Raw genomic sequence first — 26,125 nt, forward strand, 5'->3', positions numbered from 1 at the left:
TTAGCTAGTAAGACTTAAATGAATACTTCCTACGTTTATATCGGGTAGGCTAAAAGAGAGTGATGAAAGGGTGAACGAGATGGTGGAATCAAGAAAGTGGGAGAAAATAAAAAAAACCTAGAAAACACTCATATGGTCTTATAGCTAGCAAAAAAAAAAAAAAATAATAATAATAATAATAATAAACTTTGTTTACTTTCCCTAACTACCAAAAATTAGGATAAAAATTAGGTTTCATCTCTTAGCTAACAAGAATTAGGGCATTAGTTGAATTTTATTCCCTAAAGGTACGGTTATAGGGAAACTTGTCTATTTCATCCTTCCCTTTTCAATTTTTCCTATGTCAAATCATTCTTCATTCTTTATAGAACAACGTGTTTATAGCGAGTTTAGCGATTAATTTTCCTCACTCAGATGTAAATTAGGGTTGAAAAAAAATACGTTTAAAAATTCCTTTGTTGCTCAGGCAGCAACAACACATTTACACTAAAAAAAAATATCTACAACTTTGTTTTAAACGTCACTGAGCAGGCAGAACTGCAGTTGTATGTGTGTGTGTGAGAGTAACTAATCAGCGCGCTGTCCACTTGATAATCTAATGAAAGAAAATAACACGTTTATTTCTTGAAAAACGAAAGAAGATATAAAGCTTGATTCGGCATGAAGTATCACTAGGCTCCACTTAAAAAAAATGTTTTTGTTTGACTATTTGCTTTTCGTTCAAGAAGCAAAACGAAAAGATAAAATAGGAACATTTCGCTATAATCGCGCTCTTAGTAAGATTTAGGACATTAGGTAAGTCTCTTCCCTTAGCAGCGATAAAATTGTAATGTTCACTGATGTGAGTTCCCCCAAGAGCCGCCACTGGACTATTACGTATGCAATATTTGTGTCGACTGCAGTTCAAATTACATTGGAACTGCAACATTTTCCTGCATCAGCAATGACCTTGACAGTAAGTTTTTTTTTTTCTCAGCGTTGGAACTTTCGCGAATCAGAAGACAAGGAAATAAATTTTAAAAAAAATAGAAAATAAACTATATTTTCAGAAATACCGCCTGCAAAAGACAACATCTTAAATAAATAACACCAATCATCAGCTGGAGAAAAAAAGACATTTCAAGGAGACGCAACCAACCAGAGGAAAGGACATGCGAATTAACCGGATTTTTATTGAACAAAAGCAGTGCATTTTTCCTGTTCGGATCGAAGGAAACAGTTGTTGAGGAAGGGGTTTATATAAATTTAGGCGAATCTTGGTGTCACTCAATTGTCACGATGAGGTTGCTGGTTATTCTTCTTTGCCTTTTCGTTTCTTTGGAATCAAAAATTTGTAAGTACACTAGTCTATTCTGTTCTTTCTTTGTTACGTATTGTCAGAACATCAATTAAGTTCCAGAGCAAATATATTATTTTCGTTAGATTATAGGGATTACATCAAGTGTTGAATTCAATTTCATCTGGAGAACAGATTTTTGTGATTGGTGAGGAGAGGGGGCATTTCGAAGAAAAATGTTCGTAACTAGAAATTAAAGATAAAAATAGTATGAATTGCGTATTCACATTATTTATATGAAGAAATCATATATGCATGTACTTTTGTTCTTACTACTGAATTAAACATACGCAGTGTTTTTTTTTTTTTCTCACAGTACATTGATACTTGAGTTTAATGTCCCACGTTTATGCCGGTTAGGCTAAAAGAGATGGTGATGATAAGAAATGAATGAAATGGTGGAATAAGGGATGTGGGAGGAAACGGGTGAACCCCAAGTAAACCCACGCACACAGTGTATTTTCACCGCAAATCTCACTTGGCGCGAGCTGGGATCAAACCAAGGGCCCCATGTACCAGAGATGAACGCTCTAGCATTGAGCCACCGCGGCCCTTGCATAAAAAGGATATTATTTAATATGATTTTATAAATAGGAAAAAAAAAACTAAAATGGCTACAAAAATAGCAAAAAAAAAAAAAAAAAAAAATGTGGAAGAAGCTATTGGATGAAGTCCTTTTGAAGATAATGGCGCTGTTTTGGTGAAGTTCTCAGATTTTAGGTTACAAGTATTAGGCAGAAATCCTGAGCTCACAAGGGATCATTCCGATTTGGTGAATTCAATTGCTGAAAATCATTGCTAGTATTGGATTCAGAACCAAAAGAAACAGAGAAAAAGAGGATGTTTAGTGGCAGACTGTATACAGGGTGGGAGATAAGTGAGGGCAAAGTGCGAAGATACAGCGTAGAAAATCTCTAGAAATTCCATGTTAATTTTGGAACGAATACAGGGATTGATGTCAAATGTAGGATATGAGGAATGCATGTACAGTAGGGTGGATCGAAAAAAAAAAAACTTTTTTTCGAATTTGATAACGGCTCACAGGGAAAAGTTGCCTACCCATAACAGTAGTTCATTGAATTTTTTTCACTTTTTCGGACAATGTCTTCCGGTGTCGCAATGGCCTAAAGTTTTCGAAAAGTCAGCATAGGCAATACGCATTATACAATATGTAGAAGTCTGTTTTATCTTCCAATACGGTTCGGAAGTAGCATATTTCTCTACGTAATCGTTCTGCAACTTTGTGTGCTGTATTGACATCACGAATATGTGCAGTTCTTAGCTTATTTTAACCATAAAATGGTTTAAAATAACCCAGAGCTCAAACGTGGAGGTGACTTCACGTTGTGCTCCGCTCATCCACCTACCCAATAGACAACAGACATGTTGTTAAGGCCTAAAGTTTAGATGACGAAGGATTGTTTCGACTCAAAAGTGGGAATATTTTTCCTGGACAGCATCTTGCCCGAATGAAGCCGTCTCTTTCTTCAAATCCATATTTCTTCTCGGACGCTACAGTAACTTCTTGTACCATTCTTTCCACGGCCTTGGTATGACATGGAAATTCCGTTATCGACTTAGCTGCGACTGCTGTACTTTTGATGTTTTCTTCTACTTCTTACGATGTAAGTGCTTTAGTCAAGGGCGGTTCGGTGATTCACGGAAGACCAGCTTATCATATCATAGTAGTTTTCAGTTTCAAGGTTAATGTCAGGCACGACAAACTCTCGAATGGATTTCTTGGATGCCATAGGGAAGGCCTTTTTTATTAGTCTCCATCCAAGAATCCGAATAACTAGAGAAGAGTCCGTGATAATCGCCAGCAACATATTTTCAGGATGTGCGAAAAAGCCATTTGTTTGGAGCACCGAAAATACTATTTTCTTCAGGTTATCCGGTAAAATTGCTGACGAAAGCTGGCCGATCTTCCACACGTGTCGCGCCCCGTCACTGCAAGAAGGATGTCGTCGAATCGCGAAGCACATCGTTGCGTAGATCTTCACAACAAATTTGACAAGCCAAACTAAAGAAGGACTAAGTGACTCTTCGCTTATGTAAAAGCACAGGATGCGGCATGTCGCCGTCAGCTAACAGGAATGATTCAAATATATGCGAATGCCAAATATATGCGAAAATCTAATATGGCGGCAACATCATAGAAAACAATCGATCCTCATTTTTATGATATTATACATTGCACTAATTTTCTTTATATGCGGTGTCGTCAGCACTAATTTTTTTGGCACAGTTTACAAAATTAGTGGTATTAAACAAACATCAAAATAACAAAAAAAAAAAAAAAAAAAAGATGTGGGTGGAGCTAGCGTGAACCTAGGCCCATCCACTCAACCGATTGAGGTGAAACCTGTATACAAAGTTAGTGTTTAATTAGTGCTGACAGTATCGCATAAAAAGAAAATTAGTGCCATGATCAGAAGGCCAAATATATTAGAAAATATTTAATGGCAGCATCATCAAAGAAAACAATGTGATTGTTTTCTTTGATGATGCCACCATATAAGGTTTTCGAATATATTTGGCCTTCTGATAATGGCACTAATTTTCTTTTTTGCGTTATCGTTAGCACCTCGATTGTTTTCTTTGATGATGCCGCCATATTAGATTTCGAATATATTTGGCCTTCTGATAATGACACTAATTTTCTTTTTTGCGTTATCGTTAGCACCTCGATTAATTCCTTTGATGATACCTCCATATTAGATTTCGAATATATTTGGCCTTCTGATAATGGGACTAATTTTCTTTTTTTTGCGTTATCGTTAGCACCTCGATTGTTTCCTTTGATGATGCCGCCATATTAGATTTTCGAATATATTTGGCCTTCTGATAATGGCACTAATTTTCTTTTTTGCGTTATCGTTAGCACCTCGATTAATTCCTTTGATGATACCTCCATATTAGATTTCGAATATATTTGGCCTTCTGATAATGGGACTAATTTTCTTTTTTGCGTTATCGTTAGCACGTCGATAGTTTCCTTTGATGATGCCGCCATATTAGATTTTCGAATATATTTGGCCTTCTGATAATGGCACTAATTTTCTTTTTTGCGTTATCGTTAGCACGTCGATAGTTTCCTTTGATGATGCCGCCATATTAGTTTTTCGAATATATTTGGCCTTCTGATAATGACACTAATTTTCTTTTTTGCGTTATCGTTAGCACCTCGATTAATTCCTTTGATGATACCTCCATATTAGATTTCGAATATATTTGGCCTTCTGATAATGGGACTAATTTTCTTTTTTGCGTTATCGTTAGCACCTCGATTGTTTCCTTTGATGATTCCGCCATATTAGATTTTCGAATATATTTGGCCTTCTGATAATGGCACTAATTTTCTTTTTTGCGTTATCGTTAGCACCTCGATTGTTTCCTTTGATGATACCTCCATATTAGATTTCGAATATATTTGGCCTTCTGATAATGGCACTAATTTTCTTTTTTGCGTTATCGTTAGCACGTCGATAGTTTCCTTTGATGATGCCGCCATATTAGACTTTCGAATATATTTGGCCTTCTGATAATGACAGCATTTTTCTTTTTATGCCTTATCGTTAGCAACTCGTGCTGGATGGGCGGAGCACGACGTGCAGTCACTTGCTCGTTTGATTTCTGGGTTATTTTAAGCCATTTTATGGTTAAACTAGGCAAAGAACTGCACATATTGATGATGTCAGTACAGCACATAAAGTTGAAGAATAATAACGTAGAGAAATATGTTACTTCCGAACCGTATTGGAAGATAAAACAGACTGTCTACATACTGTGTAATGCGTGTTGCCTATGTTGACTTTTCCAAAACTTTCAGCTGATTGCGGCACCGGAAGACATTGTCCGAAAAATGTGGAAAAAGTTCAGTGAACTACTGTTATGGGTGGGCAACTTTCCCGTGTGAGGCGTTATCGATTTCGAAAAAAAAGTTTTTTTTTTTTTTTTTAATCTACCCTAATGTACATCTCCACTGTGTATCCGTAATGTGAATAGTGTTTTAACTTCCAATTGTAACTGGTTATGAGAAGAGTCACCAGTGTTATAACCGGTACGATTTGTTGGAGGGGGTCATTAATATATCAGAACCCTGAATGAGATAGATATCTTGATGCTAGGTGGTACCATGCCAGCGTTCATCCTGTGGAACTACTCATTCCGTTACACGTTGCAAACATTCTTCTTGATATTCAGGATTCGATTCTATCTCTTTCTACCCCTCGTGCATAGAAGTGCTCATTAACCGCACTAAAGGAGCTCTAGTTCCTTATTCACGTCACCTTGATACATTGCCATAGCGTGGAATACCTTCTGTTACAGAGGTCTCAAACTGTGTTGGCCACTATTGATTTCAATAGACAGTGTGCGTCAAGAGCCATATGTCACATGACCCCTTTCCCTATATTCTTCTTGCGCTAATTCCAACATGGCGGCTTTTAAGATGTCCCCTATGATTTACATTACGCCTATTCAGTGTAATTCTACATGCATCTCTCATATCCAACATTTGACATCAATCCCTGTATTCGTTCCAAATTAACATGGAATTTCTAGACATTTTCTACGTTCTATCTTCGCACTTTGCCCTCATTTATCTCCCACCCTGTATAGGGTCTGTCACTAAACACTCTCTTTTTCGCTGTTTCTTTTGGTACTGAATCCAGTGCTAGAAATCATTTTCAGCAATTCACCAAATCGCAATGGTCACTTGTCAGATTTAGTGAAGACGTTAATACTGAAACTACGTTTAAATGAAAGAGATGCAATTTGTTATTTTAGCGTATGTCTTCCATGAAATAAAGTCCCGCTCATATTAGTTCATCTAAAGCACACTTTCACCACAATTACAATGTCCTTCAGCGAATGTGAAGGGCTTTCTCTCATATGAACCTTATAATAACTTCATCTAGGCTATCGCAGAGGGCTCGGTCGCTTAGTTGTAAAGTGTTCACCTCCGGTGCTTTGGGTCCCTGGTACGATCCCAGCTCGCACCGTGTGGACTTTGTGGCGGACAAATACCGTGCTCGTGGGTTTTCTCGGGGTTACCCCGTTTCCTCCCACTTTCTTCATTCCACCATTTCATTTATTTCTCATTATCACCATCTCCTTTAGCTTAACTGGCATAACCGTGGGACGTAAAACAAAGATTTCATTTAATTTCATTTTCATCTAGGCTATCTCTGCTCTACGGACAAATTATGCACTAGAATAGTAGGGCCAGCTCCCAAAAAAAGTTTACCCAGGCAGATATGCGGAATCATGTATACTCAACAGTTGATGAAAGAAAAAATAATCTAAAGATGACAAGGGTATATTCGGAGAGTACGTCCGAATATATACGATCACTTAAAATCTTTCTTAGTAAATTTAAAACGATATATGTTACGTTCGTTTATTTGTCCAAGTGTTTTATTAATGCTTTTACAGAACAGGAAACACGTTTAAGATTCGCTTACACCCTAGTAGAACTTCCATATGCTGATGGTCGGCACATGGTTTGAAAGTGTTAATTACAAAAATAAAATTTAAAAATACGTTGGCTCAACTTACTTTAAAGGGTATCTTGACCAACTGAGAATTTGTTACCATTTGTCCAAAGGTTTATGTTGCCCATTCATTAATTTACCATAATTTATTCAACAGTTTATGTTGGCCATTCAACAATTTACCGTGATTTATTCAACAGTTTATGTTGGCTCTCCAACAATTTGCCATAATTTATCTAACAGTTTATGTTGTCCAATTAAGAATTTGCCATCATTTATCCAAAAGTTTAAGTTGGCCATTCAACAATTGACCATAAGTTATTCAACAGTTTATGTTGGCCATTCAACAATTTATCATAATTTATTCAACAGTTTATATTGACCAGCCAACAATTTGACATCATTTATCCAATAGTTTATGTTGCCAACCAACAACTTGCCATTATTTATCCAACAGTTTATGTCGATCAACCAACAATTTGCCATCATTTATACAACAGTTTATGTTGGCCAACCAATAATTTGCCATCATTTATCCAGCAGTTTATGTGGTCAACGAACAATTTGCCATCATTTATCCAACAGTTTATGTTGGCCAACCAACAATTTGCCGTCATTTATCCAACTCTCTTAACTTCGCGTTCTCAATCGAAGTTTCACTTCTTTCTTAAAGTTTCCATTGATAATTAAGGTGGTTGGCAAATACTCGCCAAAGTGACCAATCACAAAGTAAAGACTTGCGTGCCAGTAGGCTGGTCTACCATTTCTACTGGCTGGTCTGTTGGATCTACTGCCTGTGCTTCTAGGGCATTATCTTTATAGTGTGATACATTCTTATGTTGTACGAATTGTGATTACAACCAACTCTATTACAGGGTTGGAAATATCATCTGTCTAGGGCAGTGATTCTCAACCGATATCCAGGGGAATTTTCGAGAATGTGACAATGAAGGTGGAAATAAATAAAAGTATAAGATGTCCAATGTACAATGCAACCCAGAGTTTGGGATAGTAGAACTTTGAACCTGAAGCGATGCACAAATAATGATTATACCAAAATGAACCTTTGCGCATGCAAATATTTTTAAACTAGAAAGCAACGATTGAAGTACACTAGAAACCATACAGTGTTGCCATATGTAACCGAAGATGTAAATCTTTTTTTTTTTTTTTTTTTTTTTTTTTTTTGTAAAACACGTAAATTAACTCATGACTCATATGTATGAATGTTCTGTCGTTAATTTTCAGTTTGTTTAGTTGGAGTAGCTTGAAAACTATGGAGCAGAATAAAGATTTTTCATATCTACCGATAACTAATCGGATGAGGCTTCTGCTGATCTTTCAATGCATCAAAAGGTGTATTAAGGATCTGTCTACATTATGCAATTCCTGAAAACAATGAGAAAGATACTTTGAAATTATCATGATGAAACTTTTACTTTCATGCACCCGGCAACACTGTTATTATCACTAAATGAGTTATCAGCTCTACAGCAGATGCTGGAAGTGCCCCAGTTTTGAGTCAAGACTGGTTCACACGCTTCACCATGTTGGCACCAGTAGAACTGTTAATGTTCTCAATGGCGCTGCGAATGTTCGTTTCCAGGTCTTGTATAGTTCGAAGATTTTTCTTGAGTACCTCTTGCTTTAAGTAGCCCCCATAGAAAGGAATATCAGTGTTGCCAGGTGCATGTAAGTAAAAGTTTTTTCATCATAATTTCAAAGTTTCTTTTTCGTTGTTTTCAGGAATTGCATAATGTAGACAGATCCTTAACAGACCTTTTGATGTATTGAAACGTCAGCAGTGTTGCCAATTCAGAGTTTTAATTTATGGAAACTACGATTTCCCTAGTTCCCCCATAGAGAGGCCTTATCCGATTAGTTATCGATGGAAATGAAAAATTCTTTTTTCTGCTCCGTAATTTCTAACCTACTACAATTAAACAAACTGAAAATTAATTACAGAACATCCATACGTATGAGTTATGAGTCAATTTACATGTTTTACAAAAAAAAAAAAAAAAAAGATTTACACCTTCAGTTACATATGGCAACACTGTATGGTTTCTAGTGTACTTCAATCGTTGCTTCCTAGTTTAAAAATATGTGCAGGAACAAGATTTCATTTTGGTATAATCATTATTTGTGTATAGCTTCAGGTTCAAAAGTTCTACTATCCCAAACTCCGGGTTGCATTGTATATTGGAGACCCTGTAATATAATTCGATATATTAAAAAAAGAAAACAAAATATTTAAGATCTAAAACTATTTATTTTCGGGATATCTTTAAGAATGGACACTAGTCATTTATGAGAATCTGACATTGTGGTGCCAACACGTATGTTACTGTGCTACGGGTGCATTCAACGAAGGAGGGTCTGGTCGTGATTTTTTTTAAAAAAGTTTCAGAACCACTGGTTTAGGATTTCCCATGGCGAGCAAATCCCAAAAGTCAACATACGAGTAATTTATATTAAAAGAATACACAGTGGGTACTTTATTCCTGAGAGTGAGATTTTTCTCGGACGACTCAGGCTATTTTGTTTATAATTCATAAATAAATACTGCATTAATAACCTCAAACCAGGGGCGGATCCAGGGGGGCGATCGCTTCCCCTCAGAAGAACAAACTTTCTTATTTTATATATATAAATAAAACTCATCCCAAAGTTTGGAGCCCTTAAAACTAGCAGTATGACAACCAACCGCCTACCCCAGAAGTCGGTCCTGGATCCGCCCCTGCCTCAAACTGTAGCTTTATTTATTTTTTCTGGAAAAGTTACAAGGGATAGTTTACTTTAGAACTGATAGCTTATGTATTTAATGAGTTTCCTGGGAGGATGTTTTCAAAAGGAAATCAGGCAATTTTATTCATTCTTCCTAATAGATATTTCATTAATAGCTTGATAATATAGCATTATTCACCTCTCCTGAAAAATCTAGAAGTATTAGTATAGTCTTGAGGGTGAGTATCTTTTGAATATTTTCTCAGAAAAAGTCTCAGTCAATTATATTCATATTTCTTAAATGTTTCATTAATAGCCCCACAATACACGATATGTCATTTCTCATGAAGCAATCAATAAGAAATAGTTTATTCTTGGGGTAAATTCCTTTCCGGACATATTGATTTTAAAATGACAGACGATTTTTCTTCATATTTGATAAAGAAATATTAAATTTATTAATATCTTATAATATTACGTCAATTATTTCTTACGAATATATCGACAAGGGGTAGTTTATTTTTTAGACGAGTTTTCTTCGGTTAAAGTTTACTTCGAAAATACCTACAATTTTGTTCATATTTTTCACTAATAAATATTTCAGTTATAACTGAAGCATAACGTGATTTAGTTTAGGTTTCTAATAATAATTATTATTCGGTACTTTTCTTTATATAGTATTAAGGTTTCGTATTAAGTGTAAAATCTACTAGTTGTAAAAATCAAGTATTTAAATGTACAAAACGAGTCGAGATGAGAAAGAATCCTTCGAGAATCTAAACGAGATCTCAACAAGATTACCGAAATAAGACACGAAAACCTAATTCTTCGTCTCGTCTCGTCATCAATACTATTTACCAATATTTTCGCAACACTACTTTGCATCCCCGGTATATTGGAAGCCACTGATTACTCTGATAAACCACTCCCTATATTCCTAATGGAAATTCAAATCGTTCCCACAATGCAACTCAAAAGTGACTCTACGACACCACCAGCTAGAGTTGTAACTAACAGCATAATCTGCTACTGGCAATAGCTAAGTGTATCATTAACTAATTCTATCAGACTCACGCGCTTTCAATGATTTGATTCGTTCTTGGTTTTAGTTGTTCGTAGTACTCAACTTCCTTGAGTGGTGGCGCCACAGTCTCCACAGTTTCAGCGGGAAGAGCAGCTGAAACTTTTTATACTATATTATTACTTTATGTTGAAAGCCTCCTCGAGGGAAAATCTGAAATCACCACTGCAGGAGGCATTTTTGCCGATCCCAAACGTTTCAGCATTCTTGCCAATTTGATGTCGAGAACAGAACCCAAACAACCCCTGCGAGGCTTCTAACCCATTCCTACTACTACTACTACAACTACTACTACATTAGCTGTGGATCTATATAGTACAAGGGCAACGTACTACTATTACATTTGCTGTGGATCTATATAGTACAAGGGCAAACTTATTTTAATGAAAGAAGTTTAATGAAAATTAAAAAAAAAAATGATCGTTAAATGACTTTTTGAATATTATTTTTAATCTTATTTTAACGAAGGAAGTGTTATAAAAATATTTAAAAGTAGTAAAAAAAACTGTCCGTAGGCAGGATTTGAACCCACGCTAAAAACATTTCCTTTACTAATATGTTGCGCTAGCTCACTCAGCTACCAGAGCCGACACCATTTGCCGTTTACTTTGTGCTATATGTAGATCATGTCTTGTGATATCTTATCTGTGTCGACCAATCAGATCAGAGGATATCTGAAACGTTTGGGATCCGCAAATATGCCTGCAGGAGATATTCTTAAAAGTCATACGGTGAAAGCTCACTCTTTTGCGAGAAATGTGAAAAATCATTGGTACTCCGTGAAATTTACATAAAAAATATAGACCGCATCTGGGGATTAATCCGTGCAACACAACTTCAGCTTAACATTCTAAAAATTTTGGTTTTGCTACTAGTGCCTCCAAGAGAAACCTTTTTTACAACATATTTCTTTATACTTAAGTGTCTACAAAAGTCTCTTTTTTCTCAACAACGACATCATTAACAGTCAATTTACCTAATTAAAGCGTAGGAAATGTTTTATATTATATTCTGGAATGGGGGACACGGTATCTCAGTGGTAGAACGCTTATTTCTGGTGCGTCGGATCCCTGGTTCGATTTCCGTTAAAGTAAATTTGTGGTGGACAGCATTGTCTCCGTGAGTTTTGTCAGGGACTTTTCCTCCCACTTTATCATTCCACCAATTCTTCCACCATTAAAAATATTGAATATCAAATATATAGAACATATAAATATGAAAAAATATAGAATATCAAAATATTAAAAATATCAAATATTAAAATGTCAAAGATATTGAATTTCAAAATATAAAAAAAATATTGAATATCAAAACATCAAGAAATAACGAATACCAAAACATAAAAATTTGATTTATCAAAATATCAAAAATATCGAATATCAAAGTGCCAAAAATGTTTAATTTCAAAATATCCAAAATATCGAAAATTAAAACATCAGGAAATAACGAATATCAAAACACAAGAAAATGATTATCAAAATATTAAAAATATCCAATATCAAAGTGTCAAAATGTTTAATTTCAAAATATCCAAAATATCGAATATCAAAACATTAAAAAATAACGAATATTAAAACAAAAATATTATCAAATATCAAAGATATCGAATATAAAAATGTCAAAAATATTGAACATTAAAAAGTACTGAGTAGCAAAATATTTTTTAAAATATTGAATATCAAAACATTAAATAATATTGAATATAAAAAGAAACTATCTAATATCAAAAACAAATTAAATATCAAAATCTCGACATATATCAAAACATATAAATACTAAATATCAAAATGTCGTTATATTAGGTAAAAAAAATATCGAAATTTTGCATTATCAAAAAATAACAGGTTGATAACGTACGTTTCCTTTTTCTTTTACAGCTGATTATGCGACGCTTTGTAATCTGAATGACCCAAATCTCAACGAATGTGTTCGAAACTCCATTCAGCAATTTACTGATTCTCTTAAGACTGAAGGTAAATATGTTTACTTTTAAAGTAGTAATATTAAGTAGTCAAGAATATTACTTTTATTTTCAGTAACGCTTTAACTACCCACTTTCATAAAATCGATAAATATTTGGAACTATAATGGACATACAAATATTTCAAATTTTTCTGTAGTATTTTTGTCACCGGCTTCCTAAGCTCATTTATTGCTTTTAAATTAAAACGGGAAAAACAGTGTTAATTTTATTTACTTAATTGACCAAGCCTCGTATATGAAAGCAGGTTCTCAGAACTGTTTTTTCACAAGTTTGATATGCTTGGTTGTGTGTTTGTGTGCTTGGCCCTTGTTTTAGGACCATATATGGTTGAAAAACAGGGTGGCTGTTCACGTGACGTCTACATTCTTTGTGACTGTCTCTTAGATTTGGACCTTTCGGGAAACTTTCCTCCGACCGACGCCTTGCTGTATGTGGAAGCTCGAAGTTATTCTCGCGCTTACACTTTTGGATGCCGGACCTCTAGCGTCCGTGATGTTCTAAGCAGCTTTGCAGGAGAGTGTGAAGTGAACTCCCATGCCTGGGTTAAGTATTTAAAGACGAGAAAATTTGAAAATTGAACGCATATATTTGAATATTGAAGTGGGCCTCTCTGCCTATCAATGGTCTTGTAATTAGTGAAATATCATACGTCGTGTGTCGCATATTATTTTCATATACCATAATATTCGCCTATGCTCTTATGTACTAAGTAACTGTGCGTCATTTGGAACCCTCACAAATAAAAATCCGGAGTAGTAATTGTGCAACTATAAACGCATTAGTGCGAACCAGTTTGGATCACTATTTGTGGAGCCTACAGTGGACACCTGAACCTAATTGGGACTTGATACCAGAACCACGATCATTCTGAACGGACTGACCGGTCAAAGATTGTAGTGAGTATGACAATACGTTCCAAATTGCCACCAAGTCACCAAAAATTAAAATCGAACGGCTGTAAATATTAAAAATAGGGATTTGTTTAGTTGTATGTTCGATATTATTTTACATGTACCTAATTCATATTGTGTTATTACACGTGCTATACATTACAAACCGAATTTTTCTTCATTTGTTCATAAGATTAATTTTTAGCTTGTTCACGTTCGATTAAGGTATATATATATATATCCATTCATTTACATTTTTACGGCATTTATATTTTTATCCGCCGCCTCCCAGCTCCGGTTGTGATAGAATATTAGTATTGGATAAATCGTGGTACGGCTGGGAAAACGAGGGAGAAAAAGAGGCAATAAAATGAGTAATGCATTTATGTTTGCAGGAAATTCTAACCACTACGAAAATCTCGATAACAAAATGTTTGGTAGAGTGTTTACTTCCTTCATCCAAAGTCACACATGATCTGGAAACACCTCATTTGCGACACTAATGTTAAATTTATAGCTGTTATTGCATATTATGAAGAGTTGAAAGTGAGTTGTGCAACGATAATATGTGTGTGAGGAGAAGAGTTCCATACATAAGATAGCCTTTTTATTGATAGATAGGCCTGTTTATTTATGCTATTAAATATTGTGACCATATATGCGGATTTAGGTTGTTAAGATATAAAATAAGATCGCCATCTTAGAAGGATGTGTTTTTGGAATTATAGCTAATAAATGATAAACCTTAAATAAATACAGTGCCTCAACAGAATAAAGAAATAATTTGATTTCTTGGACTAATTATCGTAGAAAATTTTATTGTCAAATAGTAAGTTTAATCGAATTGGGGCAGCAATAAAAATTATAATGTTTGTTGCATTTAGACTTTCTCAAAATTGTTTCCATTGATTTGAGCGATTCTTTTAAATAATGAATAACATTTAGATTTCACAGATAAATAATATTTATACTTTACTACATTTCAGGAATAAAAGAATTTGGATTACCCCGTACAGTGCCTCTTTCAGTATCTGTCCTTTCGGTGAAACAAGGAGGAGGTGCCGTTGGTTTTACGCTTACCCTGAAAAACAACAAGCATTATGGGTTTGAGAATATGAAAGTTGTGTCTGCCAAGTGAGTATATAGCGTATATCATAGATGCATAAACCATGCCTGTTTTGAAAAACTTAAGTGTCATGGACTAAAAAGTGAATCTAGATATTAGAAACGATCAAGTTGAAACTCAGGAAAATTTACCTGAGTCTAACCAACTAATTTCACAACTTCTTACCAGAGACTTATTTCTAAGGAATACCATGTCAGACTTTAATTCCTTTATAACCAAGGGATATATTTGTTAAACTTTCCTAATATTGTACTGGACCATTTAAAATGTTTAAATTTTTATCTGTTGTATGTTAAAGATGAGCTTAAATATGAATTAATATAAACATAAATTGCTCTATAATAGCTCTGTAATCAGCCTCTGGTTTTGTATATTTTTTACGAGCTACTTATATATTTATAAAGTATATAGAAAACATTAGTACTGCCATAAACAAACATTACAAAATCGAGTTGTGCTAAACGAGACATCAAGGCAAACAATTCCAAAATTGAGTTGTACTAAACGAGACACCGCGTCAAACAACCACAATATCTAGTTATCATAAACGAGACACCGTGGCAAACAACTCTAAAATCAAGTTATACTAAACGAAACGCATGACAAACATTTACGAAATCAAGTTGCCACAAACGAGATACCGCGGCAAACAACTCTAAAATCAAGTTGTGTTAAACGAGACAATGTGGGAAACAACTTCAAAATTGAATTAAGTGCCAAACGAGACACCGCGACAAACAACTTCAAAATCGAGTTGTACTATATGAAACACAGTGGCAAACAACTCCAAAATCAAGTTATACTAAGCGAAGCGCCATGACAAAACATTACCAAAATCGAGTTGTGATAAACGAGATACCGTGGCAAACAACTCCAAAATCAAGTTATACTAAACGAGACGCCATGACAAACATTTCCAAAATCGAGTTGTGATAAACGAGACACTGTGGAAAACAACTCCAAAATCAAGTTATACTAAACAAGACACTGTGGCAAACAACTCTAAAATTGAGTTGTGATACTCGAGACATCTTGGTAAACAACTCTAAAATAGAATTGTACTAAACGAGACAACGTTACAAACAACTCCAAAATCGAGTTGCCATAAACGAGATACTGTGAAAAACAACTCCAAAATCGAGTTGTACTAAACGAGACAACGTGGAAAACAACTTCAAAATCAAGTTATACTAAACGAGACAATGTGGAAAACAACTCCAAAATTGATTTATACTAAACGAGACACCGTGGAAAACAACTCCAAAATCAAGTTATACTAAACGAGGCCCCATGACAAACATTACCAAAATCGAGTTGTGATAAACGAGATACCGTGGCAAACAACTCCAAAATCAAGTTATACTAAACGAGACGCCATGACAAACATTTCCAAAATCGAGTTGTGATAAACGAGACACCGTGGCAAACAACTCTAAAATCGAGTTGTACTAAACGAGACAACATGGCAAACAACTTAAAATTCGAATTGCGTTAAACAAAATACCGTGGCAAACAACTCCAAAATCGACTTGTGATAAGCAAGAGATCGTGGCAAAGAAGTCCAAAATGCTTGAGTCTGTTGAAATGCAGATCTCAAGTTTGAAGACACTTCGTTTACTAAAACTCCTTTGGATATTTACTCTGCCCATGTGTCCGTCCGTTGGTTCGGAAGAAGAAAATAATCTAAAAACTATTTGATGATCAGTATTAATTTTTGCCAGGATACAGAAGAAACAAAAATTAGAATTTGATGTCGTTAATGAAGGTGATCCATCCTTCGGAAGTGGTAGAAACCAATTATTTCCGTTTTTCACGCTGATCACAACAGAGCAAAAATACAGGAAAGATTTCCTGCAATTGGTTAATCGTCTCCCGATTACATTTTATCTCCATTCTTAAGACTCTACTAAAACCGGAAATGATAGAAATTCACTGCAAATTTTGGTTTCAATATTGATGTACGGAGAGAAGCGATTTTAAAAATCGATTTAGCGTTCTAAGAATAGGCACCATCTTCTCTCTAAACCCTTTATTCAAATCGGAAGTGATAGAAATCTATCACTTCCGGTTTCAATAATGATTAAGAATATCTTATGAAATTCAAACAAAACTACATCATGTGTATACACGAGACACAGCTACTTTTCTGTAGTACCTCTAAAGTAAAAGTACGTATCACAAATAAATCGAGAATCGAATCTACATAGACTGTAGTTGTAATTAAGACCGAATACGTTATTTATTGTAAACATTAAATTTAAATTTCATTAATGACTTCAATTTAAAATATTAAGCTCTAATACAGGGTGGGCCAAAAGTCACGAAGGAATTATAACTGCGAATAACTTTGTTTTATTTATCACTAGTTTCCAGTGATATTTCACAAGACTTAAAAACCACGGATGAGAGAGTGTTTACACGTATGTGTGGAATATAATCTCAGGTAGGTGTCCGCCATTATGGGCCTCACAGATAAGAGTCCTGTGTGGCACATGATTCATGACAGGGATCAACACCCGTACTTCTGCACGAATATTGTCCTTGAGCTGCTGTATTTTAGAGGTTTGTTTACATACACTTTGTGTTTCAGATAGCCTCAAAGAAAATAAGTGGAAATACGGGCATTTGGACCTGAAGTGTAGACCCCTGTCATGAATCATATGCTACACAGAGCCCATATCTGTGGTGCCCATAGACCTACCTGAGATTATATGCCATAACTGTAAACAATCTCTCATCCTTGGTTTTTAAATCTGTGAAATATCCATGGAAACTAGTGATAAATAAATAAAAAAAAAGTTATTCATAGTTGTAACCCCTTCCTGACATTTTAGCCCACCCTGTATTTATATTGTGATAAACTTATTTAAATTATCTAGTTTGCTCAACAATATTATTGTTTGTTTATTTATTTTTGACAGTGTAAATCCTCGAAGGCATCATTTGGAATTTAAAGCGCATTTCCCTTATTACTCTATGGTAGGAGACTACGAAACCAATGGAAGAATATTACTTCTGCCAATGTCAGGATCAGGGAAGAGCAACCTTACTCTCTGTGAGTATTTATAGTTTTATAGTTTAAACTAAAACAACGTTAATTTCTCACTGGATTTGATCTGCTTTTTAGTTTCATGAAGGGTCAAGGGGGGAGGGTTAGAAACAAGTACCCCAGCATCTGCCGACGTTGAAATCGGCCGCATTATTACTAATTTAACCCTTTGGGGATCCTATGGTACAATTGTGTACCATATGCACTTTTCATGGTACATTGCGTTATTTCTCTTCTATTTGAGCTTTTTCGTCCGGTTTTTTTTTTTTGTTTTCCAAGTCCAGAGGCCTTGTAAAAGACATTACGTATGGTTTCAGACCGTCCTGCGTCCAGACATAGGAGGTGATGACGTCATAAGTCAAAAATTTATTTTCTTATTTTCTAAGCCTATGTTCAATATTTTTTGGCGGGCTTATTTTTCTACGTAGAAGATTGAAATTTTGCACAAACATTCAGTCCACCGAGTAGTATTTACCAGATTTTTTGTTCTGATGTCAGTGCTAAAACAGGGAGGGAACCAGAGGGGAAAAGGGGTAAAAATAGGGATTTTTTACCCCCCAAATCCCGTTTCTCGTGATTTTCCCGCCTCACATACATGATAGGACCACGTGAGTCATACCGTCTGAAAGGCCGTTCCATTCTGAAGAGAACGACGGTCGAATTATTATTCTAGGGTAATTAGGGCCGTCTCAGTGAATTTTTATCCAAATATACTTCTGTATAGGGTAAAAGTGGGGCATGGTAGGGAAATTTTTTCTGGCGGGCCTATTTTTTCACGTAGAAGATTGAAATTTTGCACAAACATTCAGTCCACCGAGTAGTATTTACCAGAAGTTTTTTCGATTTATGCGTAAAAACAGGGGGGTCCAGAGGGGCAAAAGTTGAAAAAAGGGAAATTTTGCCCCCAAAATCCCTTTTTTCAGGAATTTCCCGCCTTAGATACATAATGGAGACATATGAATGGTACCGCCTGAAAGACAGTTCTATTCTGAACAGAATGATTGGCGGATTATAGTCCTAGGGTAATTAGGGATGTCTCAGGAATTTTTTCCCTGAGATCGTAGTGTTTTATGGTACTTTGGGGCACTGTGGGAATTTTTGATAAAAATTCTCCCGCCCTTACTATTCAAGATAGAAACTTGAAATTTGGCACACACATTCAGTATACCAAGTACTATTTCTCAGATTTTTTTAGATGGCTACGATCACACAGGGGGGTCCAGGGGGGGGCCAAAGTTCGAGAAAAAAAAATTCCCTCCGAAATTTTCACTTTGACATTTTTTCCCCGCTTCTGGTATATGGTATGAGCACGCAAGTGGTACCATTTGAAAGCCAGCTCTATTCTGAAAAGAATGAGGTATGGACCATGATCCTAGGATAAATAGTGACGATGCAGTAGCTGCTTGACTGAAAGTCTAAAAAATAGCCCAAAAAGCCAGGATCCCAAAAGGGCTAGTTGCCAACACATAGGTACAGTTGTGTTATTTAATAATAGCTAATAGTAAATGTGTTGTTTAAGTCAAATCATAGGTAGCAGTTCGAAACAACGTCGAACTGAATGAATGTATTAATAAAAAAAAAAAAAAAAGTTTGAGAACCACTCTTTGTGACATGTTGTTTCGTTTCTTCTTCTTTAATCTAAAATCTATGAACTATTGAGTTTTATTGGACTGTAACCTAAGGTACTTACGACTGTATGAGTGCGACTTTGACAACTCAACGTGTGTTGAACAGCATTTTAAGTTAAGGACAAGCGCGGCTCCACCATATAGTCACAAATTCACTAAGCCTTCTCAATTACTATAGTGGGTGGCCGCGACGATTCGTGAAACCTGAGCTCTACACGAATAATATAATTGCTTTTTTTTTTTTTTTTTTACGTGTAATGAATCAGAAGAATACGGTACGAGTCCTGGAGCTGCTTTCCGAACGCACACTGGAGAGAAACTGAAACAGCAAAAGTTCACCAACAACGTTGCCAAACTTAGAGGACATGCTGAATAAGCGAAAAATATAACACAGAAGACTATAATACGAACACAACGATTATTTAAATGAAATGATAATAATAATAATAGCAAATATATAAAATAACAATAACAACAAATGAAAGTTAGCTGCAACCCGACAACACTGCACCGTCAGGAGATGTTCTCCGTATAGCACAAGAGACAGACGACATTGACGAAATTTCATGGATGGAGGTTGACGATCGGGACATACGCTCGCGTTCTATTGAATGGTGAAATTGGTAAATCTAGGTCAAGGCTCACGACTCCTCGCGATTGCTATAATACGAAGGAAAAATTAAGAAAGAAAAAAAAAAACAGAACTCCTGTAAAGAGTGAATATATTAGGGATTTATTTTTTCATTTTAGTTTATGATTTCCCTCAGGAACCGCCATTGGGCGAAGTAATAAGATTGTGTCGGTAGTTGTATTGCTCTAAAGGAATACACCTGTTTTATATGATATTCATTGATATTTAGCAGAGTTGTCTTTGCATCAGTTGGCAGTTATTATTTGTAATTTTGTTGAGCAATCTTAACGTACGCACCGTCTGCTCTGTTTATATTAACTGACATTTATTGTTGTTTCTCTTCTCAGATGACATTGATTCGACGTGGATTATTGATGGTGAACCTGAAGTAAGAAATGGCGAAACTTACATGAAAGTGACTTCATTCAAAGTGAAAATGAATGCAGAAAAGGGATACATGCATATGAGCAATCTCTTCAATGGAAATAAAGCATTAGGTAGGTTATGTCGGCCAGTGGTCGAAGTGAGACGGTATGCTGTGGTATGCCATACTGCTTCTGATTTTTCACTGATCAAGACATACCGTCACTGCAAAGTAGATGCTAGTGTACCTTTTATAAATCTATTTTTATACACAGTAGTAGACAAGAGCTTTGCACGTCAAAAATTGTATTTATAATGTAGAAATAATTTCTAAGTTGGCAACACCAACATTTTTGTTATATTTTTTGAATCTTTTGTTTTTTAAAATAATGTATCTAAAAAGTAGTTCACACCTTCCTACTATGCAAGAACTCATGTTGGTTGCCTCACGCCTCACACTAGGCACTTAGCCAGGATTTCGTAACGGGGGGGGGGGGGTGATATGACGTTTTGAAGGCTCAGGAGCTTGATCAATGTAAACTACTTTACTATCAACGTATATTGGTTTGTTAGGACAATTAAATGAGGATATGTTGGTAAGTATTTTAATAGCAAACTATGAAGAAATCTCGAGTAATGAAAGAATAAAAAAAGTATTGAAAAAGATTTTACAATATTTACGTTCCTTTCTTTGTTCATTCAAATATAACAATTTTCCTTTCATTATGATCTCAACTATTATGAAAAGTATATATTCACTATTATAAAAAGTACATACTCAATAATGTCTTGTAAAACAGTTTACAATATCTGCGTTCCTTTTTTCTGTTGAATCAAATGTTAATAGAACTCCCTTTCCATATAAATTTTTGTTTTTATTATTCCGTCAATTACTGTCGGTTCCAAATGACAGGTTAAAGGAGCAGTAGAAAATTGTTTTTGAAATGACATGTTTGATTCTGCAAGGAAGCCATGACGACAAATTATGATAAAAAAAAAATGTTCACGCTGTTACTCAACGGCACTATGTTTTCGGAAGCTTGAAATCTCCCTGACTAGTAGCAGAAATTCTGAGAATTCTGTAACTTTTCTAGAAATTTCAAATTCCCTGACTCTTCCAGGATATCTCGCTCACCTCGCCACCATGTATTGCAAGTAATACAAATCTCCTCATAAGAAAGAGTAACCAAAAGCTTCCTCTAGTTTCTTTTTATTTATTTATTTATTTTTAACGCTGATCCTTCTTTTTCTCATTTCATTTTGTTTCATCCTTCCATAATTTTTTCATTTCTGGTCTCGAAAGGCGGGGTCCTATCCCCCCCTCCCTTGGCTACTTGCCTGCTCACACTTTCCATAATGATGTATTCAATCCCTGGATTTGACCTGACATAACTGAGTCCGGTATTTACGAAAAAACATAGTTTACGAAATAAAAAAAATATTCTGTTGTTTTGCTTAAGTATTCGGTTAATATGTGGTGTGTCAAGAATTGATGGAGCTTATATATTTTCATTAAAGCGTGTTTTTGCGTCTCTAATAACTGGAAACAAGATTCCGGCGGCCTGGAATACCTTTCATTCGAGTGGAGAGATCGGAAGTTTTCCCGCGGGAAATTGTTTAAAAATTGTTAATATAAAAAATCAGTTGGGGCGAGGGGCAAAGCCTCTCCATGCCCCGCCCCCATAATTACGAAAAGTTTTCCCATAGTTTTGAATCATTATGTAATAGAAATGCAATCGTTTAGGCAACATTTACATTGCCGGTATGTCGAGTCGAAATCATAAGAAAACATACCACCTCTGCTTTTTTTCTACTTTGAACATTGTTATGTCCTCTTCTATTTCATTAGCAGACAATGCCTGAATACGCTTCTGATTGCAGTGCATTATCTTATAATTTTTGGAAAGTCTTTTGTCGAAATTTATTTGGTAAAAGTACAAAGTCAATGTAATGTAGTAAAGTTTGTATACAAAAATAATTATGTTCACGGACCACCAAAATAACGATTGCTGTGAAATTATGCAAGTCAAGCAGTTTCGGCGCTCGCTATGCATGGGCTATCATTGGACATAGTTGGAAAAATAACGAAATAAAATTAAAAATTAAAGAAACGAAAAAATAATTGATTAAATTAATATTAGAAATTATTATTAGAAATAAATTAATATTAGAAAATAACGGTTAAAATTAACTCCAAAGTAATCTATTAAAATTAAAATTAAATACAGTTATTATTATTATTATTATTATTATTATTATTATTATTATTATTTTATTATAATTGCATATGAGAATTGGGGGTCGCGGTCTCAGTGGTAGAGAGTTCACCTCTGGTGCGTGGGGTCGCTGGTTCGATCCTAGTTCGCACCAAGTGAACTTCGAGGTGGACAAGCACGATGTGCGTGGATTTTCTCGGGGTTCTCCCGTTTCCTCCTACTTTCTTCGTTCCACCGTTTCATTCATTTACCACCATGATCTCCTTTAGCGTAGCCAGCATAATCGTGGGACGTAAAGCTGAAAAATTTCATTTCGTTTTATAATGAAAATTGTTTCGAGTTATACAAGTCAGTGGTCGAAGTGAGACGGTATGCGGTGGTATGCCGTACCGCCTATGGTTTTTCAGTGATGAACGCATACCCTCTCTGGTTTTTCATTGATCAAGACATACCGTCACTGGAGAGTAGATGCTAAGTATCTTTAATTAATCTAGTTTTATACACACTTATTAACGAATAGCTTTGCACGTGAAAAGATTTTATTTCTTATGTAGAAATAATTTCTAAGTTGACAACACCGACATTTTCCTTACCTTTTTCCTACCTTTTGTTTTTAAAATGAGGTGTCTTCAAAGAAGTTCATCTTGTTTATATTTAGATGAGCCATATTGAATTCTTTCTTTCTTATGTATGGGTGTATCTTCTTACCTTAATGCATGTAAATGCCGTGTTTTGAGCATGGACGGATTTAGGGATTGTCTGCTGTGGGGGCGGACTTTCCTGGGTTTGGAATACCACTCACAGTCTAGTGGGGGAAACTTGGGAGTTTTCCCGCAGGATACTGTTAATATTCTCATTCGGTTTTTGAACATTTTCGTCTATAATTCTCTATAATACAACATAAGGGGATATTTTATTTTTTCAGAGAGTTGTTGGCGGGGAACAGTCTCTCCAATTCCCCCTTCCCCCCGATACTTCAGAGAAGCTCTTCAATGGTTTTCAGTCATTACGTAAACAGAAATGTAATCTTTTACGCAACATATTCTCACTGCATTTCATTTAGATGCCGGTATGTCGAGTCAAAATCGTAATAAAACATACCACCTCTGCTGTTTTTTTTTTTTTTTTTTTCATTTCGAACACTGATACAAGTTAATGTAAAATGCCGTGAATGGGAAAATGGGAAAATTATTCGATTATTGTGAAATGTTCCTGTTTTCAAACAAAACTGATGGCTAATAAAGCTAAAATAAAAAGTCATACAACTAAAAGAAAAGATAATGAAAATTATGTATTGTCATCCATGGGCAGAAACTGTGGGCCCACTGCGCCCCTGAAAAGCCGCACATGGGCATGCAGAACCTCGTTTCTGTACCTCTGTCCATTGATAGACCCAGCATTGAAGATGAGCAGGTCAGTACGACCATTCATCATAATGCCTGCCCAGGCCAGTACTCCACTACCACCATATCGATGCTGTTCCACAATGTTTGTGTGATGTAAGCGAGTTCCCTGTTCGCGCCAGATCAGAGTGCAATGGGAATCGCTCTGGGAACTGTATCGGGGTTCATTTGTGAACAATATGCGGCTCCATTCGTTGGAGGTCCACTAGTGATGTTCCCGACACAGCTGTAAACGGGATCTTTTTTGTGCCTGCGTCAGTAGAACACATATTGTTGGTAGTCGGGCATACAGACCACTTGCACACAGTCTCCGGTACACAGTCTGGCGTGACAGTTGTACCCCTGAGGCGGCTGCAAGCTCCGCTGACAGTTGTCTTGCAGGCAGGGTCCGGTTCCGACGCGCTGTTATGGTTAATTAGTGGTTCTGTTGTTGAGTTGTAACCCATGGACGTCCCACACTGGGCCTACGGCGGCAGCCTCCGGTGTCGCAAAATTGTTTCCACAACCTAGACACGACACTTTGTGGCACATTGATGGCTCGTGCTACTGCTGTCTGTGTGTCACCTTTTTCCAAGCGCCCAATGATTCAACCTTTGGTAAATGAATCCAACGGATGTCTTTGTGCCATAATTCATTAATATGTTGCTACATACAACTCAGCAGTATCTTCCGCTCACTACAACACTGCACACACGGAAGGTACCTTTTTCGCATCCAGCACTAGTTTTCGATTTTTTACCATAGGGGGTCTGGCGAACATTTGCCATAGCAGGTTCAATGCTCCTCACAAGCAACACACGTCACCCACCAAACCTCCTGTGCTCGCGATGACCTTCCCGCCTTTTACATACAACTTCTTGCATTATGCTTAAGTTTCGGACACGTGTGTAGCAGTTGACCAACTTCTTCCTAAGTCCAATATTGAACTTGCTAGTTAAGAGTGATCTTTTCTTGTTGAATGCTTTTTTAGCTATGGCAATTCTTGACATGATCTCTTCGTGCAGTAAGCGTTTCTTGTCAAAATACTTCCCAGATGCTTGAAATTGTAGACTTGTTCAAATTCTCTTTGTTCTACTATGATCCGCAAGGGTGTTTCCACGGGATATTTTCAGATTTATATCTGCGTTAAAATTTTTACCTGTCTTAAATGTTACTTTTTTTATATCTTAAGAAATTTACCCTATTGAATATTTTTACCTGTCTTAAACACCTTACTCTGTAGGATATTTTTTCCTACTTGAACGATTTTTATCTCTCTTTCTCACTTAATCAGTGCTTAGCATTCTTCGTAAGCAATCTGAAGGAATCGGGTTCAAATAACATGTTCAACCATCCCGAGTGATGTTGATCCATTCAACAGGTGAATAGTAATAATACCTTTAAATATATTATCTGATCAACTTCCATTTCTATTATTGTTGTTGTTGATGAGAAGGATTGTTCCTTCTTGGACTCAAAAGCTGTATCTGGAAATTAGATAAGTAAATTAAAAACTTTATTGATTTCATATGTCATAGAAGACAAAACGTTATTGTGTTTTTATATTTGATATTATAAGCTCCTTGTTTTCATTGCAGGTGACAGAATGAATAATTTTCTGAACGAGAACGTGAAAGAGGTACTTCGTCAAGTGACTCCAGGCATAGAAAAAGCATTCAGCGAACGGGCGCTTACTTTGTCTAAAAGAGTGTTTGATAAAGTTCCTTACAATCAGATATTCAAAGGTTTATAATAAGCCTTAACTCATAAGATATCTCATGTGTTAGAGTCAGTTGTGATATTTATATATAAGGGATTTACAGTATGTCCTTATGTTAGTCATTCAATTACTTTTACTTGTCAATTTAATGTGTATTTTTGAACTTAATAAACTATTTATATTTAAAAGTAATGTACTTATATACTATACCTTATTTAAAAGAAATTTACCTTGTTCGTTCTTTAGTAGCGGTGCGATGGCATATTGTTGGGATTTACTAAAGGAGGTGTCCAAAAGTTATCTACCTAGATAGGAAGGAAGTCAGATAGACTCACCTGGTCATCACTGTTTTTCAGTGTAGTTCCCATGGAGGACTTTGCACCGTCGCCACTTTGTGGACAGTGAAGAAATTCCAGAGAAAAGTTAGTCTTTGTCATGCCCAATCAACTAGGAAATAGCCTGTTCGACTAAGTTGTCTGACGAAAACGGTGTCC

The 26,125-nt window shown here is 35.8% G+C and overlaps 1 protein-coding gene across 1 annotated transcript; it reads left to right on the top strand.

Moving 5' to 3' along the window:
- Positions 1–1,028: 1,028 nt before the first annotated feature.
- On the top strand, positions 1,029–25,827 carry LOC145693699 (protein takeout-like). The gene is made up of 6 exons (XM_081769971.1): positions 1,029–1,333; positions 12,520–12,615; positions 14,503–14,650; positions 17,564–17,697; positions 20,298–20,447; positions 25,510–25,827. The coding sequence occupies exons 1-6, from the start codon at positions 1,279–1,281 to the stop codon at positions 25,662–25,664; spliced, it is 738 nt and encodes a 245-aa protein (XP_081626097.1). The 5' UTR covers positions 1,029–1,278; the 3' UTR covers positions 25,665–25,827.
- The last annotated feature ends 298 nt before the right edge of the window (positions 25,828–26,125 follow it).

This window comes from Thermobia domestica, chromosome 8 (assembly GCF_964235325.1).
Source record: "Thermobia domestica chromosome 8, izTheDome1.hap1.1, whole genome shotgun sequence".
Lineage (NCBI taxonomy): Eukaryota > Metazoa > Arthropoda > Insecta > Zygentoma > Lepismatidae > Thermobia > Thermobia domestica.

Bases quoted from the DNA above. Each gene is read 5' to 3' on its own strand.
- LOC145693699 (XM_081769971.1), top strand. From the start codon at position 1,279: ATGAGGTTGCTGGTTATTCTTCTTTGCCTTTTCGTTTCTTTGGAATCA. The intron at 12,616-14,502 runs GTAAATATGTTT...ACTACATTTCAG, and splicing joins TGATTCTCTTAAGACTGAAG to GAATAAAAGAATTTGGATTA. The intron at 20,448-25,509 runs GTAGGTTATGTC...TTTTCATTGCAG, and splicing joins CAATGGAAATAAAGCATTAG to GTGACAGAATGAATAATTTT.